This window comes from Cetorhinus maximus, chromosome 16 (genome assembly GCF_964194155.1).
Source record: "Cetorhinus maximus chromosome 16, sCetMax3.hap1.1, whole genome shotgun sequence".
NCBI lineage: Eukaryota > Metazoa > Chordata > Chondrichthyes > Lamniformes > Cetorhinidae > Cetorhinus > Cetorhinus maximus.
Window position 1 is genome coordinate 9227078 of NC_135894.1, and position 17587 is coordinate 9244664.

The 17587-nt window shown below is 43.8% G+C and overlaps 1 protein-coding gene across 4 annotated transcripts in view; it reads right to left on the reverse strand.

The window, feature by feature from the left end:
- Window positions 1-17587, reverse strand: part of gpm6bb (glycoprotein M6Bb) — a 209140-nt gene that overhangs the window by 30403 nt on the left and 161150 nt on the right. For all 4 annotated transcript variants that reach the window (XM_078559356.1, XM_078559355.1, XM_078559358.1 and 1 more), the window contains exons 3-4: window positions 15332-15488; window positions 5404-5575 (exon numbers count right to left, since the gene is read on the reverse strand). In XM_078559356.1, the coding sequence (XP_078415482.1) occupies window positions 5404-5575; window positions 15332-15488 (329 nt within the window). The remainder of the gene's footprint in view (window positions 1-5403; window positions 5576-15331; window positions 15489-17587) is intronic.

A 17587-nucleotide genomic window follows, 5' to 3' on the forward strand; every position in this document is an offset into this window, starting at 1 on the left:
AACATGGCAGCTGGATTACAATGTGGCACTGTATGAAGTGATCCACTTTGGTAGGAAAAATAATACAGGGTAAAGCAGAATATTTTTTGAATGGTGAGAAACTGGGAAATGTTTACATTCAGAAAGACCCTATTCATAGATTCTGACATTTTGCTTACCACTGATGGACTAACTAGTTTTGTCTCTTCCACCTTTTAAATAGCAGGGTTAGGTGGACAACCTTCCAATCCTTCAGAACTGTTTTAGATCCTCTGGAATTCTGCAATGCATCCACTATCTCTGCAGTTATCTCTTTTAAAACTCAAGGATGCAGGTCGTCCGGTCCAGGGATTTGTCGTCACTTAATCCCAATAATTTTTACAACACTAATTCTTTACTCATATTGATTTCTTTAAGTTGTACATGAATCTCTGTCTCTCTCTTCAAGTATCACCCTGAGAGGTTGTTGTCAACCATGTTAATCTTGCTATCGGGGTGTGGATCATCTTTGTTGGTGGGACACTCATCCAGTTTGCAAGGCTCTTTAAAAATATCATTCTTTGTCTACCTTGATATCTTTCATCATTGCTCCTTCCCATCAGCATCAGACTTTCTAAATCATGATTTCTTATTACGTGTCCAAGAAATTCAAGCTCTTTCTGAACTTGGTCACCAGAGTTAACTGGTCTCAGATTTTACCAGCACCTCTTCATTGATAGCGTGGCTTGCCCAATATATCCTCATTATTCACCTCAAAAACCACAACTCTGCAGCTTCAATTCTTCTCTTAATTACTTCACTGATCATCCAACACTCGCTTCCTTATGTCAAGATTGATGCAGCATTCCAGGATTCTCAGCTTTGTTTTCATGGATAACCTTGTGTTGATTATAATCTTTTTACATTTTTTAAAATGTATCTTGGCCATTCCAGTCTTTTGTCTTATTTCTTGGTGGCACTTTCCATCCGATGTTAACATACTTCCTAGGTAACAAAGTTTGTCTACCAGTATGACCTTTCCATTCTTCACTGTGATCTTACATTCTGGTCTGATTTTCTTTTTGGACTCTATTAGACTTTTTGTTTTTTTTTTACAATTCATGCTCAGCCCTTTTTTCTAGCATTGCTCAGTACTCTATCCAAAATATTTTACAGTTTCTCTTCAGAGTCGGCAATAAGAATGGTGTCATCAGTGCATCTTATATTATTAAGGTGTAACCTCCAACTAATAACCCAGGAAGGCTTTTAATCTCTCCAAGAACATTTTCACTATAAAAACTGAATAAGTCTGGGGAGAAAACACACCACTGTCTGACCCTTCTTTTAATCTTCACATAATTGTTTCGATTGTTCTCAACCGTTACAGCTGCAGTTTGTTCCCAATAAAGATTTCTTATCATTCTAAGATCCTTGCCATCAAGATCGAGAGACTCTAACAGGCTCATCAGTTCTTCATGTTTTACCTTATCAAATGCCTTGCTATGATCACTAAAATATGATGAATACGTCTTTTATTCATCTCTATGGCTCTTTCTGATAGCATGTGTACCCATAAAGATAACATCTCTCGTTCCTTTCTCTTCTACAAAACCATACTGAAGAACTGACATTTCTGGCTTTATCTCACCCCTGGCCCTATTCATCAGTACTCGAAGAAGGGTCTTGGTAATGTGGCTCATCAAACTGAGTGTATGATGGAATTCATATTCAATTGCTCCAGGCTTTTCAGGGAGTGCAAAAAGTATTGGTTTACTTAAGTCTTCTGGGATTTTTCCCACGTCATAAACTTCACTAAATATAACTAAGTTTATCTATTCCAAATTCCTCTAAACTTTTAATCTGCTCAGTGATTATTTCATCTGGACCTTTAGCTTTATTGTTTTTCATCTTATTTATTGCTGTTCTTACTTTGTCTTTCATGATCTTTGGACCACCCATAGCTTTCTTGATTGTTGGCTTTTCTTCTTGTCAATGGTCCTCAGAGAAGCCTGTGTTCAGTTCATCTTGCAAGCATGTGGTCACTTTCCATGATAACGTCCCCGTGTTTCCCTTTGTTGCACCCACCAGATGTACACCCAACTTTTCCTGTCATTTCCCTAATATTTTTAAGTATTGTTCTTGAGCCTGTTTTTTAACCTTTTTCTATTCCTTCACATTTTTTGATCAGCTATTTTTCTTTCTCTTCAAATTTTGTTGGATCCTTTTATCCAATTCCTGATATTTCCATTGATCTATTTGCTTCACCTTTGTTCTGTACTCCATCAGGTCCAATGTTTCATCTGTCATCCATATTTGTTTTTTTTCTCTTGTCTCTCACTGATGCTTTGAACATTTCCCATATTGAATGATTTCCTTGGTCTTCAAACTGTTCGAAATGGTTTTGAACTTGCACTTCCATTTTTTAAAAAAATTAAGCTCTCTGTATTGAGTAGTTCGTAATCTCGTCTCTTTAATGTCTTTACGCCAGATTCTTGCTTAATGGTGGAGCAGGCTAGAGGGGCCTAATGTGCTCGTGTTCAGCTGTTTCTTGCTTTCAAGTAGAGTGAATCAAGCTGGGCTGAAGACCAGCTTCTGCAATGGTTGGGATCTCAGGGGAAGGCTAAAATGGGTCATCCATTCAGCACTTCTGGCTGTGATAATTGCAAATGCCTCAGCCTTATTTTTTTCACTCAAGTGCTCTGTCATTATTGAGTATGGTCATGGAGCCTCCTTCTCCCATTTTTCTAACTGTCCATCACCATCCATGGATGAATGTGACAGGACAGGCAGGGTTTTGATCTGCTCTGTTGGTTGTCGGATTGCTTAGCTCTCTCTATGGCATGCTGCCTTCGCTGGTTAGCATGCATGTGGTTTTAGCTTCACCGAGTTGGAAACTCATTTTTAGGTACACTCGATGCTGCTCCTAACTTGCACCTCTGCACTCCTCATTCAACCAGAGCTGGTCCCTGGCTTGATGTTAATGGTAGAGTGAGGGATATGCCAGACCACAAGGTTAAAGATTGTGGTTAAAACAATTCTGCTGCTGCTGCTGATGGCCCACAGTGCCCAGTTTTGAATTGCGAGATCTGTTCTGAATCTATTCCATTTAGCGCACAACATGATGGGCGGTGCCCTCAGAGTGAAGATGGGACTTTGTCTCCAAAAGAACTGCGGGGTGGGGGTGGGGGGGACGTTGGTAGTGATAGCCACTCCTACCAATACTGTCACAGACAGATGCACCTGTGCCGGGTGGATTGGTGAGGGCAAAGTCAAGTAGGTCTTTCCCTCGTGTTGGTTCTCTCACTACCTGCCACAATTCCAGTCTGACAGATATGTCCTTCAAGACTCAGCCAGCTTGGACAGTAGTGGTGCTACCGAGCCACTCTTGGTGACGGACAATAAAATTTCCCACCCAGAGTACATCCTGTGCCCTTGCTACCCTCAGTGCTTCCTCCAAGTGGCATTCAAAATGGAAGAGTATTGATTCATCAGCTGAGAGAGGGGGGTAGGTAGTAACCAGCAGGAGGTTTCCTTGCACCTGCCTTTGATCCTCAGAATTAGTTACCATGTCCCCTATTTTAATATTGTGTGCAAATTCTGACAAGACATTTCTAGCTCTACATTTAAATGATTTATGCAAATAAAAACACACATGGTCCCACAACAGAACATTGTGATTTTGGATTTCCAGCATCCGCAGTAGCTTTTAGCTTTTTGTTTTTATCATTGTGATGCTGTTACCCACTTCCAACTCCTGCTCTCTCATCCCTGACTTCTAACCAGTTTTTAACCCAATTTGCTACACGCCATGGCTTCATCCCACATTTAATAACTTTTTTTATTAGTTTATTTATTGAATGCATTTCTTCTTATTTTGTACCTCAATATTTTTGAAGGAGGTGTTCCCTTACACTCCTTCCACGCACTCTTTTATCCCTTTCTTTATTTTCTCATATTCTCTCATTTTTAGCATATCACAGGAGCCTTATGTCCTTTTCTTTAATTTTAATTTGTTTCAAGCTTCTTTATTTATCCTCAACATAGTATATATATTTATGCTGCATTTTTGCAATGTCCTGTTAAAAAAAAAAGCACATGGTTGATTGACAGTCCCGTGAGCCTATTTCTTTTCCCACTACAAGCTCACTCCTCATTTTTTAAAATCTGCCCTACTCTAAACTAATGCTGTAGATTTTGTCTCTTTCTACCTTGGACCTTAACTTGGACACGTTTCCCAAGGTGCTCATCGACATTTATCATCTACTTCCCTATAGCTCTGTCAAAGTGGGAGGCAGAATTTACCTCAGAAAGCTGGGCACTGTCTAACCTCTCCCTCCTCCGTGCAGGGCATCCAGGGTTTGGCCCAGTGCACGATCATTTTTGTAAAAATTAGAAAATTAGGCTCTTTATAATGACGGCTGCAGGGTGAGTCAAGGCTGTCTACTGTCGTCGTTACTCTAACATCTATGCAGAAGCCATGATAAAAGGAGCACTAGATGAAGTACAGAAAGGAGGAGTTCCATTGGTGAAGGTGGTGAGATCTACAGAACACAACAGCAAAGAAGATCTCAGGATGGTGGAGGAGGAAATGTTGGATGTTAGTGAATATCATCAAGAAAAGGCAACAAGGTTGGATTGACTATATTCTAAGACATGAGAACTTGCTGAAGGAGGTGACTGAAGGAAGATTAGAGGGATGTAGACCAACAGGGAGAAATAGAATGACGATGTTAGACAATTTGTAAGTGAAAATGGGAGGCTGTTATGAGCAACTGAAGAGGAAAGCACAACACCGTGAGGTGTGGAGAAATGAACAGACAATCTACCTTTAGGCAGATTACTACCTACCACTATAATGACCGACTGATGCACTGTCTACCAACCAAGGGATCAGATTAAGGTTGGCAGGTATAAGCGCAGTCTGAGTGCAAGTCACAACCCATGATATCTTGATGTGTGCGTCAATATTGGATTGAAACTTGTATCAACAGCAGGTACAGGAACTTTCCAGACTTTTTACTCTGACCTGGAAGTGGTTTGTATGATTGACAGCGTAGAACGAAAATAGTGGATTTATATAGCTCTGGTCTTTTTTTTAATTGACTAATACAACAAGCAGCACTACAATGTGCATTGAATTGTGCAACCTTGTATTGTCTGTGTCTGTTACATTGGAGCTAATGTGTACTAACACACCCATTGCCTTCCAGGAGGGATTTCAAATGTGCTAATGCAATACTGGCCACTATAGGTTCAGTGGGATTTTTAATAAGCTGAAGCCAATATAAGTGTACTTTCCTGAATGGGTCTATGAATCTGGGCCTCAAGTCAGCCAGCAGATACTGTCATCATTTTGCAATGCCACATTAATTTCTCCCAATAGAATCATATGCAGATGGTGCTCCTAACAGATAATGGCAAAGGACAAATCGGATGTTACATTACCGTACTGTCGGACGTCCACACAAATCTCATCAATCATCATTGTCAGATTCGCTGGTGGAGAATTGATGGTCTGACAGGTTGACCACATGTTGTAATAAATAAAGACTGGGATAGCGGAAAAGCCAAAAACTCCGAGCCACGCTATTCCCAACAGGTAGGTCAGAAAGACAAACTGGAGAGAAATTAAAACAATCAATCAATATATAAGTACACACATATACAGAAAACAAATTGAACATGCAAAATTTAGATGGCATGATTACACAGTAGGTACATCTCCAAAATGGTGCTTTAGGTTCACAGTTTTTAAGTTTTTCTGTTGGGTACCTACTCCACATATTGACACATTTCAGCAGAATCCTACAAATACTGACACACTTCTGGGGATATATTGCAAATAATGGCTCATTAGAGGACAATACTGACACATTCCATGGGATGTGGGCTTCGCTGGCTGGGCCAGCATTTATTACCCATCCCTATTTCCCTTGAGATGGTGGTGGTGAGCTGCCTTCTTGAACCACTGCGGTCCATATGGTATAGATAAACCCACAGTGCTGTTAGGAAGGGAGTTCCAGGATTTTGACCCAGTGAGAGTGAAGGAACGGCGATATATTTCCAAGTTAGGATGGTGAGTGGCTTGGAGGGGAACTTCCAGGTGGTGGTGTTCCCAAGTATCTGCTGCCCTTGTCCTTCTAGATGGTAGTGGTCGTGGGTTTGGATGGTGCTGTCTGAGGAGCCTTGGTGAATTCCTGCAGTGCATCTTGTAAATGATACACACTGCTGCTACTGTGCATCGGTGGTGGATGGAGTGCCAATCAAGTGGGCTGCTTTGTCCTGGACAGTGTCAAGCTTTGAGTGTTGTTGGAGCTGCACTCATCCAGGCAGGTGAGAAATATTCCATCACACTCCTGACTTGTGCGTTGTAGATGGTGGACAGGCTTTGGGGAGTCAGGAGGAGAGTTACTCGCCTCAGGGATTTCTAGCCTCTGATCTGCTCTTGCTAGGAATCATGCAGTATTCCCCCAGAACGTGCCAATATTACCCTGGACACATTCCAGGGCACTGCAGAAACTCACCAAGGCTCCTTAGACAGCACCTTCCAAACCCCCAACCACTACCATCTAGAAGGACAAGGGCAGCAGATACATGGGAACACCAACACCTGGAAGTTCCCCTCCAAGCCACTCACCATCCTGACTTGGAAATACATCGCCGTTCCTTCACTATCGCTGGGTCAAAATCCTGGAACTCCCTCCCTAACAGCACTGTGGGTGTACCTACACCACATGGACTGCAGCGGCTCAAGAAGGCAGCTCACCACCACCTTCTCAAGGGCAATAGGGATGGGAAATAAATGCTGGTCTAGCCAGCGAAGCCCACATCCCTTGAATGAATTTTTTAAAATGGATACATTCCAAGGGAATATTATCATGTTCTGGGGGAATACTGACATACTCCGGTGGATATATTGACAAACTTTATAAAGTAAACTTTCTGGATCCCCTGAAAATACTGACAAACTTGGAGGAATGTCCTGCAGATATCGACACACTCCCCTGGGAATCCTCCGCAATTAATTCAATGCTCCTGGATGTCCCTGTTCTAACTTCTGAATGACCCTCTGTCAACTAAGGAAAACAGTGCAATCACTGTGCGAGTGTGTTAACAGTTATAGAAATCTGATAACAGATGGTTTACAATCTGCTGACTGATTTTGCAGGCATCTAGATCACCTGGTGGATTACAAGAGCTTAATACTTGGAGGGATGTATTTATCCTGCCTACCCAACATTATACCTTTAAAGGTGTCCCAGTTGTTCTCTGAAACACTGTTTAGCCTACCCAATCAATTTGCTGAAGTTGTATGCTAGTTTCTTTGGAATTAGTCCCTTTCAAAGTTAAATAGTCTCATCTGCCTGCTTTTCTCTGATGCCCAGATCATGTTGAATTTAATTATTTTAAAATAACCATGGAAATGCACCAGTTGATGGTGACTGACAGTTAACTGTCAAGCATTGTTTGACATTTAAAGCAGGCAGCTTGACTCTGATTGGGCAATGCATTGCCCTGGGGAATGAACAAGCGAATTGATGTCACTTATTTTGTTTAACTGAAACATTGATATTCTTGCGAATTGTCCTGATAAGTGTAAGACCAAACCCTTTGACAAAAAGTCTCTCTTTTTTTTCAGCAATATTTTGTAGTAACTGTCTTAGCCTCCCCCTGGAGTGCTATGACCTCCATTTCTTGTGACACCAGGTCAAAATGAACACTAGCTCTTGTGGCTTCTAATACACCAGGTTATGAATAGATTGCACCTTAACACCCATTAGCTTTAACCCTAGAAAACTTATTTGTATTAGCTTCTTTTGATATTGATCTCTTCAGTGTAGTAAACTAGCACTGTGCTGGTAGGACACATAGATCCAAATTTTCCCTTAAAGTTGTCATTTTATTTCTAATTAATATCAAAATTATACTATGATATTATATAACTATACTATAAATATCAATTAATACCCCAGCCACCGCATAAAATTCAGCCCTTAATATACCTCTCTTCTGATATATAGCAGCCTGAGGCTTTATGTTTCTACAAATAGAGTCATTTTCACACTAACATAACAGCAACCTGTGTTTAAACAGCAATTGTAAAGTATTAAAAGATCCCAAGGTGTTTCACCAGACTGGTTAAAGCAATAATTACTGAGCCACATCAGGAGATATCAGAGTAGATGATCAAAAGCCTGGTCAAAGAGATAGGTTTTAAGGAGGAAAGAGAGGTGAGGAAGCAGAGAGACGTGGGGAGAGAGTTACAGAACTTAGGGCGGTGGTTCCCAAACTGTGGGTCACGACCCCAACTAAGATCCCAGAAACAGGGAATGGAGTCGCGAGCTCCTCCTCCTCCGAGACTGCACACCAGCACCGAGGCTCAGGCAGCCTTGCCCTGCTCGTCTCTCGTTCTCTCTCTCTCTCTCTGGGCTAGGGACTCCTGCCTATGGCCACTTCACAGGGCCTTCTGGCACTGGGGAATATGGAGAGCTTGGCTGAAAGCTCAGTGGCCAGTAACCGTCATACATTATCTTCCATGCCTGTTCAGAAGCGCTCCACTTTCCTCATAAAGCCCGGCCTTGACCTTGAACCCGGAGGCAATGCCTCCGCTGCTGAGCTGTGGCCTGACCAAGCCCAATCCCATCACTGAAGAATAGTCATACGGACTCGAAACGTTAACTCTGTCTTTATCTCCACCGATGCTGTTAGACCTGCTAAGTTTTTCCAGCATTTTCTGTTTTTGTTTCAGATTCCCAGCATCTGCAGTATTTTGCTTTTACCCATCACCGTGGTGCTGCATAACAACCCGGGTTCCAACTTCAGCCACCTCAAGGCCCTCAACCTGCACTCCCACTGCTTCCTGGCCAAGGTCCATGAGCTGGAGCAGCGTAGACGAAATAATAAACTGGTGAGTACATAAAATAATAATATTTTTACCAAGTGTTGTGAAAGATGGGTCTGGCCGTTGCCATGGAACGCTCCAGTCAGTTAGGCACGGCTGTACAATCTCTCTCGCATGGAAAAGTTTGTGCTGAAGAAAACCTTTGACCTTAAGTCCATCAGGCAGTGAGCCTTATGCTATGTCCTAGAGGCCCTACTGGTAAAGGAAATGGTGGATCCTGTTGGATGGTTTACTGTGCAGAGTGCCAAAGTCATTTGGCAGAATGCCTCATCACCAGAACTACTGACGAGAAGCACCCTTCCTGTCAAATCCTTCCTACACAGTCAGAGTCTAACCCCCACCGCAAGTTGCCCTCAAGGCACTTATGGCGGAGAAGAGACCATTGCCCACCTCCTTCTGGAAATGCGCATTTGCAAAGCAGGTGTGGAAAAACATGCAAAGGTTTTTGTAAAGGTTTATCTGAGCAGCTCCATGACACAGGACTTGGTGCTCTACGAACTGTGCCCAGGGATGCACATAGAGAAAAATTGCCGCTGGAGGACTATCAGTTTGGTGAAAGATGCTCTTTGGTCTGCCCAAAACTTGCAGATCTTCCCATGCAAAGAGCAGCTGACAACCAATGTTGCAGATAGGCACATTCTGAGGTCTAGACCTACATGCTGAAGGATGCACTAAAGCTTGGGGCAATGCTGAAGAGGCTCAATGGGGAAAGGTCACTGTCTAAGGACCTGCTTAGTACAGAGAGTGGCTGGAAACTGTGTAAAACGCCTCAGGCTGCATCTACCAGGGGACATTTGACAAGAGGATTTGGACTTGGGGGAGGCAGTGGTGTAGTGGTATTGTCATTGGACCAGTAATCCAGAGACCCAGAGTAATCCTCTGGGGACCCGGGTTCAAATCTCAACACAGCAAATGGTGGAATTTGAATGCAATAAAAATCTGGAATTAAAAGTCTAATGATGACCGTGAAACCATTGTCGATTGTCATAAAAACCCATCCAATTCACTGATGTCCTTTAGGGAAGCGTATCTGTTGTCCCTACACGTGACTCCAGATCTGTGGTAATGTGGTTGACTCTGAAATGACCGAGCAAGCCTCAGTTGTATCAAACCGCTAAAAAGTCAGTAAGGAATAGACCCGGACGGGCCATTAAGCATTGACCTAGGCACCGGAAACGACATTGACAAACTCAGCCCTGCAAAGTCCTCCTTACTAATATCTGGGGGCTAGTGCCAAAATTTGGAGAGCTGTCTCACAGACTAGTCAAGCAACAGCCTGACATAGTCATCCTCACAGAATCATACCTTACAGATAACGTCCCAGACTCCAGCACCATCCTTGGGTATATCCTGTCCCATAAGCAGGGCAGAGGCACCGTGGTAGACGGTCAGGAGGGAGTTCTCAACATCGACTCTGGACCCCATGAAGTCTCATGGCATCAGGTCAAACATGGGCAAGGAAACCCCCTGCTGATTAGCACATACCACCCTCCCTCAGCTGATGAATCAGTGTTCCTCCATGTTGAACACTACTTGGAGGAAGCACTGAGGGTGGCAAGGGTGCAGAATGTACTCTGGGTGGGGGACTTCAATGTCCATCACCAAGAGTGGCTCAGTAGCACCACTACTGACCGAGCTGGCCGAGTCCTAAAGGGCATAGCTGCTAGACTGGGTCTGTGGCAGGTGGTGAGGGAACCAACAAGAGGAAATAAACATACTTGACCTCATCCTCACCAACCTGCCTGCTGCAGATGTATCTGTCCATGACAGTATCGATAGGAGTGACCACCACACAGTTCTTGTGGAGACGAAGTCCCATCTTCAAATTGAGGATACCCTCCATCGTGTTGTGTGGCACTACCAATGTGCTAAATGGGATAGATTTAGAACAGGTCTAGCAACTCAAGACTGGTACAACCATGAGGTGCTGTGGGCCATGATCAGCAGCAGGATTGTATTCAACCATAATCTGTAACCTCATGGCCGGGCGTATCCCCCACTCTACCATTACCAGCAAGCCAGGGGATCAATCCAGGAGAGCATGCCAGGACCAGCACCAGGCATACCTAAAAATGAGGTATCAACCTGGTGAAGCTATAACACAGGGCTACTTGCGTGCCAAGCAGCATAAGCAGCAAATGATAGACAGAACTAAGCAATTCCACAACCAACGGATCAGAACTAAGCTCTGCAGTCCTGCCGCATCCAGTTGTGAATGGTTGTGGACAATTAAACAACTTACTAGTGAAGGAGGCTCCACAAATATCCCCATCCTCAATGATGGAGGAGCCCAGCACATCAGTGCAAAAGATAAGGCTGAAACATTTGCAACAATCTTCAGCCAGAAGTGCCAAGTGGAGGATGCATCTCAGCTTCCTCCGGAGATTCCCAGCATCACAGATGCCAGTCGTCAGCCAATTCGAATCACTCCACATATCGTCAAGAAACAGCTGAAGGCACTGGACACTACAAAGTCTTTGGGCCCTGACAATATTCCGGCAATAGTACTGAAGACTTGTGCTCCAGAACTTGCCGTGCCCCTAACCAAGCTGTTCTAGTACAGCTACAACATTGGCATCTACCAGCAATATGGAAAATTGCCCAGGTATGTCCTGTACACAAAAAGGATACTTCCAACCCAGCCAATTACCATCCCATCGGTCTACTCTCGATCACCGATAAAGTAATGAAAGGGGTCATCAACAGTGCTATCAAGCAGCACTTGCTTAGCAATAACCTGCTAACTGATGCTCAGTTTGTGTTCCGCCAGGGCCACTCAGCTCCTGACCTCATTACAGCCTTGGTTCAAACATGGACAAAAAAGCTGAACTCCTGAGGTGAGGTAAGTGTCACTGCCCTTGACATCAAGGCACCATTTGATCGAGTATAGCGTCAAGGAGCCCTAGCAAAATTGCAGTCAACGGGAACCAAGGGGAAAACTCTCCACTGGTTGGAGTCCTACCTAGCACTAAGGAAGATGGTTGTGTTTATTGGAGGCCAATCATCTCAGTTCCAGGGCATCACTGCAGGAGTTCCTCAGGGTAGTGTCCTCGGCCCAACCATCTTCAGCTGCTTCATCAATGACCTTCCTTCTATCATAAGGTCAGAAGTGGGGACGTTTGCTGATAATTCCACAATGCTCAGATCCATTCGCGATTCCTCAGATACTGAAGCAGTCCATGTCCAAATGCAGCAAGACCTGGACAATATCCAGGCTTAGTTTGACAAGTGGTAAGTAACATTCATGCCACACAAGTGCCAGGCAATGGTTATCTCCAACAAGAGAGAATCTAACCATTGCCCTTTGACATTCAATGGCATTACCATTGCTGAATCCCCCACTATCAACATCCTGGGGGTTACCATTGACTTGAAACTGAACTGGACCAACCATATAAATACTATGGCTACAAGAGAAGGTCAGAGGCTAGGAGCATTGCGGCAAGTAACTTGCCTCCTAACTCCCCAAAGCCTATCCACAATCGACAAGGCACAAGTCAGGAGTGTGATGGAATAGACCCCACTTGCCTGGATGAGTGCAGCTCCAACAACACTCAAGAAGCTCGACACCATCCAGGACAGAGCAACTCGCTTGATTGGCACCCCATCCACAAACACTCACTCCTTCCATCACTGACACACAGTGGCAGCAGTGTGTACCATCTACAAGATGCACTGCAGGAACTCACCAAGGCTCCTTAGACAGCACCTTCCAAACCCATAACCATTACCATCTAGAAGGGCAAAGGCAGCAAAGAGAAGGGAACACCACCACCTGGATGTTCCCCTCCAAGCCACTCACCATCTTGATTTGGAAATATATCGTCGTTCCTTCACTGTCGCTGGGTCAAAATCCTGGAACTCCCTCCCTAACAGCACTGTGGGTGTATCTGTGGGACAACTAGGGATGGGCAATAAATGCTGGTCTAGTCAACTACGGCCACATCCTATGCATGTTGTTTCCTGAATGGTGCTGACTTAGCAGGATTCCAGTGCACATGGGCATTCATACTTTCAAAACAAATCACAGCTACTGCCAAAGTGTGGGGCTATCAATTTCAGAGTCTTTTTTCAGCTAATTATTTTGGTGAAAGACTATTTGGTTTTTATTTTGTGGATGGCAGTTTTAACGGCCAATACATGTATATTCCACTTCTGTATGCATTGGTCCAGTGATGCAGGTAGAATTTTTTTCCAAAAGGTGTTTGGGTACGAGTTTGCAAATAGGAATGTCACAGTAAAGATCAAATAGAAATGTTATTACTTCCATTAGCAATTCAAATATAGCAAATGAACAAAACTGACAGTAACGCACAGTGTCACGGGTCTCCGTTCTCTCAGTAATGTCCCTCCTGTTCATTGTAACATCCCTGTGGACGTTTGAACTGTGAAACTGTCTAGTTCTGGAGCACCATCCATTTATACTGTGTTCTATCTAGCGGTTGATAACACATGCTTTCAAAATTAGTGGTCCAATTAAAAACAAAATCATAGAGGTTTCAGAGTTGTTTGAACAGTCTACCTTGTCTTTGTCCATTTAGAGCTTCTTGCTATGCATTCAGTGTTTCTTATCTCTGAGAATTTTGTTGGATACACAGGCCCAGTAGTAATGACAGCAAAGCAGTCCTGATGCATTTTGCCACTGACCCCAAATTAATTTGGACTTATCTAAATATTATTTGAATATTGAATGGCGGACCAGGAGTACAACTCAGGAATAAATCACGAGGGGTGGGAGTAAAATCATTGTTGTAAGATTCAAAAAATAAAACTACTGATGGGGCAGCAAATTCCTGGGGATAGCAGGTGACTGATATGTTTATCCCTTTGACTTTTGGCAGAATGTTCAACTACACTGATTTCTTGCCAAAGGAATCCTTTGTGACTTCTCAAGTTTTCATGATGGTTTCAACCTCATACACTGGTAATTTGCAAGGAAGGATTCAAACAAATTGTGACAGAAAGAAGTCGTCCAGAGTTTTGAAGATGTTGATCCCCAAATCCTCCTGGACGAGAGATATACCAGAGGAAAGACTACAGGCTGGGTTTGCAGGAGGAGGATGTCACCTGAATGAGAGCAAAGTGGAGGGAGCTGACAGTCGTGCTGAATTCCACCACTCTCAGTCCTAGAACAGTGGGCTAGTGCCACAATAAGTTTAAGGACCTGACAAGGACAGGCAAGGTAAGACGGCTATAACCTTCCCCTTTTTACTTTGGCCACTTACAATGGCTAACTCTTTAATGTTCGTTTTCTCAACACAAACCCACCTTGCATGCTGTCCTTACAATTCCGATCTCTTATGTTATAGGGTCCATTGAGCACTTGTCAAGAGCTGTAACATTAACAGCCACCTGGGAGATTCCCTTCAGATGCACACCATCACATACTGCTGTTAACAGTGTTCCTGGAAAAGTAGCGCATAATGTCCAGGAGAGGTGAGTCAAAGTGTCCTCACTCCCTTTTATTTGTCTTCTCCTTCTCATATTCCATCCAGAAGGTAAATAGGGAAACCCATGCTGCTCGATAGATGCTTTACTCTAGGTGGGAGTCGGTCACGTTCTGGTGGCCAGCAGGTTTCATAGTTTGAATGGACACTCCGCAGCTCTCCAATGCAAAGATATCAAAATATGCAGGCTAACCTAAATAAATAGGGAAAAGATTTCCAAGGAATTCCCCCCTTCAATAGATCACTTCCACCAAATGGGCCAGCTCATGAGAAGGTTATGCCTCATTTATCAGTGTGTTATGCTGATGGAAATAGTGCCTAATGGGGGCTTAAAATAACACAAAATTTGACCCCTTACACCATGCTTATAATTGGCAAGTGTGCACTTGTGGAAGGTCCACAGAGGTTTTCGATTGGAATACTGGAAATGTGCTTCCCAATAAGACTGACAGATTGTGCAAAAACAAACAACTGGTGTAACATTGGCGGAAATGAGTTCTACCCAGAACCGCAAGATGTTGATGCGCACGGGAAAGCCCTTTTTGCTTTGTTATTCCACACTGGCTGGAACACAGAAGCAGAGCTGCCAGTGCATCCCTGAACAGGCCTCACAACTCTTGCCACATTGCACTTTCGGAGATTCCACACTTAAAACTGCAGATCCTCAGCATAGACGATGTGGAACTACCCGCTGGAACCTAAAACCACAGTCCATCTCATCTGGCCACTAATATACAATAGAATATGACTTTAAAAGATCCTTATTCTTACTTTGACCGGCTTCTGAACTAGGCACCATTATGTTACAATATTGGATATACATTACATGTATGAAAAGCACAAGTCAAACTAGTTCATAATGACCAACCAATTAAGTAAAGCACTGCACTAATGCTCAGCGTTCATTCTGCTGAACCCATTCCTTTACTGTAATGTTATAACTCTGTTTATCTGGCAGGCACAGAATATCAGCGCTGTTTGTGCGACAGCTCTGCAATGATGAACTACAGCCTGATCTTCATACCATTCCACTGATGCAGCGTCCACATACAGTTGTTTTGAACTCGCCATGAATTTCCTTAACAGCGCTCGTGGTGTAGAAACCTTCTGCCAGGAGAATTATTCCATACAGGAAGAAGAATGAAGCAACTCCATAGATGACGTACTGCATCATCTGGATTCTGCGGAGTTTAAAAAAAAGGAACATTTTAAAGATTAGAGTGCAGACCGCTCCAAGCTGTGCGGCAGGCAAAATGGAACACAGGGAAGAATTTTCCGGTCTGTGAGCGGGGGGGCGGGACCCACTCGCCGATGCGTAAAATGATACGCGGTGATGTCGGGCGTGCGTCCCGATGTCACCGTGCATCATTTAGAGTGTCTGTTCGGCGGGCACACGCCAAACTGTCAAAGGCCTATTAAGGCCATTAATAAAGTAATTAAAGTTGTTAAGAATGCTGCCCGTCCAACCTTAAGGTTGGCGGGGGGCAGGCGAAGAGCCCAGGCGGCCTTCGCATTTTTCATGGAACCTCATCCACGGGCGGGATGAGGTTTCATGAAGGGTTTATTAATTAAATAAAAATTTTTGAAAAAATGAATGGATGTATCCCAGCTCATGTGACAGTTTCACATGAAGGGACATCTGCTTAAAATTTCTTTTCCTTTATTACATTTTTCTGAACTTAACCCAATCTCCCTGAGGCACCTCTGTGCCTCCGCATGCGCGAAAGAGCACAGGTCCCGATTCAGGGAATTCCCACCTGCCCACACAGGGAGCGCTCAGCGCTTCCTGTGTGTGTCACGCCGGGCGGGCCTCAACTGGATCGCCCGCGTAAAATGGCGGCGCGGACCCAATCGGGGGCACCAATTGGGCCCACGCCTGCCCAGACCCACTCTGCACCCCGCACCCCCCACCATCCAGAAAACTCTGCCCATGGGCTTTCACTTCACACTGCAATTTTCACCAGCTGAGGAAAAATAGAAAGTTAAAAATAAAGCAAATTGCCAAAACTGCAGGAACGTTTCAGAGTAATACCAGGAAGCTAAAACCAGAAATGTTAGAAGATACTCCCCGCTGAGTGCAAAGGTTAAGTTGTGGTATGCTACAATGCAAATGGTTAGTACATTGGTCTTAAACTCTTGATGGTAGGCACTCATTTACAAAAAATGGGTTAATTCTCTGCTAAAACTGCAAAGACAAAATTTGAACCAATGCGTTAAATCCCACTGTGGGATCTCAGAACTGATTTTCCACTTCTTCACTTGTTATCCTCCCCAGACTTTAGAATAAGTTCAAATGATCAAAAGGAGAATGTCACAACGTAGAGGGATTTTACTGGTGGCAGTGCTATCCTCCTTACTGTCCCATGTTACAAGACTTCACATCACATCTGGAACGGGAGCAGATTCAAAGCATACACGGGGGTACATCATGTTTTGAGTATTAGCCTGGAGATGAAGAATCTAAAAAGCAGAATAATACAATTAAAAACCCATCCATGGAACATGGAGGTGATGGTTTAGATTAGGATTGAATTGTTTAAACAACTCACAATTTTTCAGAACAGGGCATCCTTTTCTTTTTGCAAATCACTCTTGTAGACAACAACAATATGCATTTACATAGCACCTTTTCCCCCCTCTCTCCATACCATGTGCTCTTTACCTGAGGGTTGCTAATCATGGCTCATGCCATACTATCACTCTAGGAAAGCTGAGGAGGCAGGCCCCAAGAGCTACCCCGGCCAGTATGGGAACTGAGCCCACACCATTGCTATTACTCCACACTGCACTCCAGCCATCTAGCCAACTGAGCTAAAAGACCCCTGCGCAAAGTGCCTTCAACATAGTAAAATGTCTCACAAGCAGTCAGACACAAATTACCACTGAACCTGAAGACGACATTAGGGCAGGAGACTAAACGCTTGGCCAATGAGGTAGGTTTGTACTGGGGACCACCTTGACTTGCTGTTATCTCTGCAGGTCATCACTGACACCAGGGACAATCAGCAGAATCCACAACCTGCATACTAGAGCAAACTAAATAACAGGAGGTTGCTCAAAGTCACGGGATGGGGGGGTCATTGCAAAAAATATATCACATTTCGTTTCTCTTCCCTTCAAAAAAAGATTAGATATTTACCAACGAAAAGATCACAAGGAACAGAAACAATGGAGGTTACAGCTGTTTTAAAAAAGCACCATTTTCCACTTTATTGTCTACCAAAGTAGAAGCCTTCAGCTATCTCAGCAGCATACATGCAGATAATTGCAGCAGTCATAA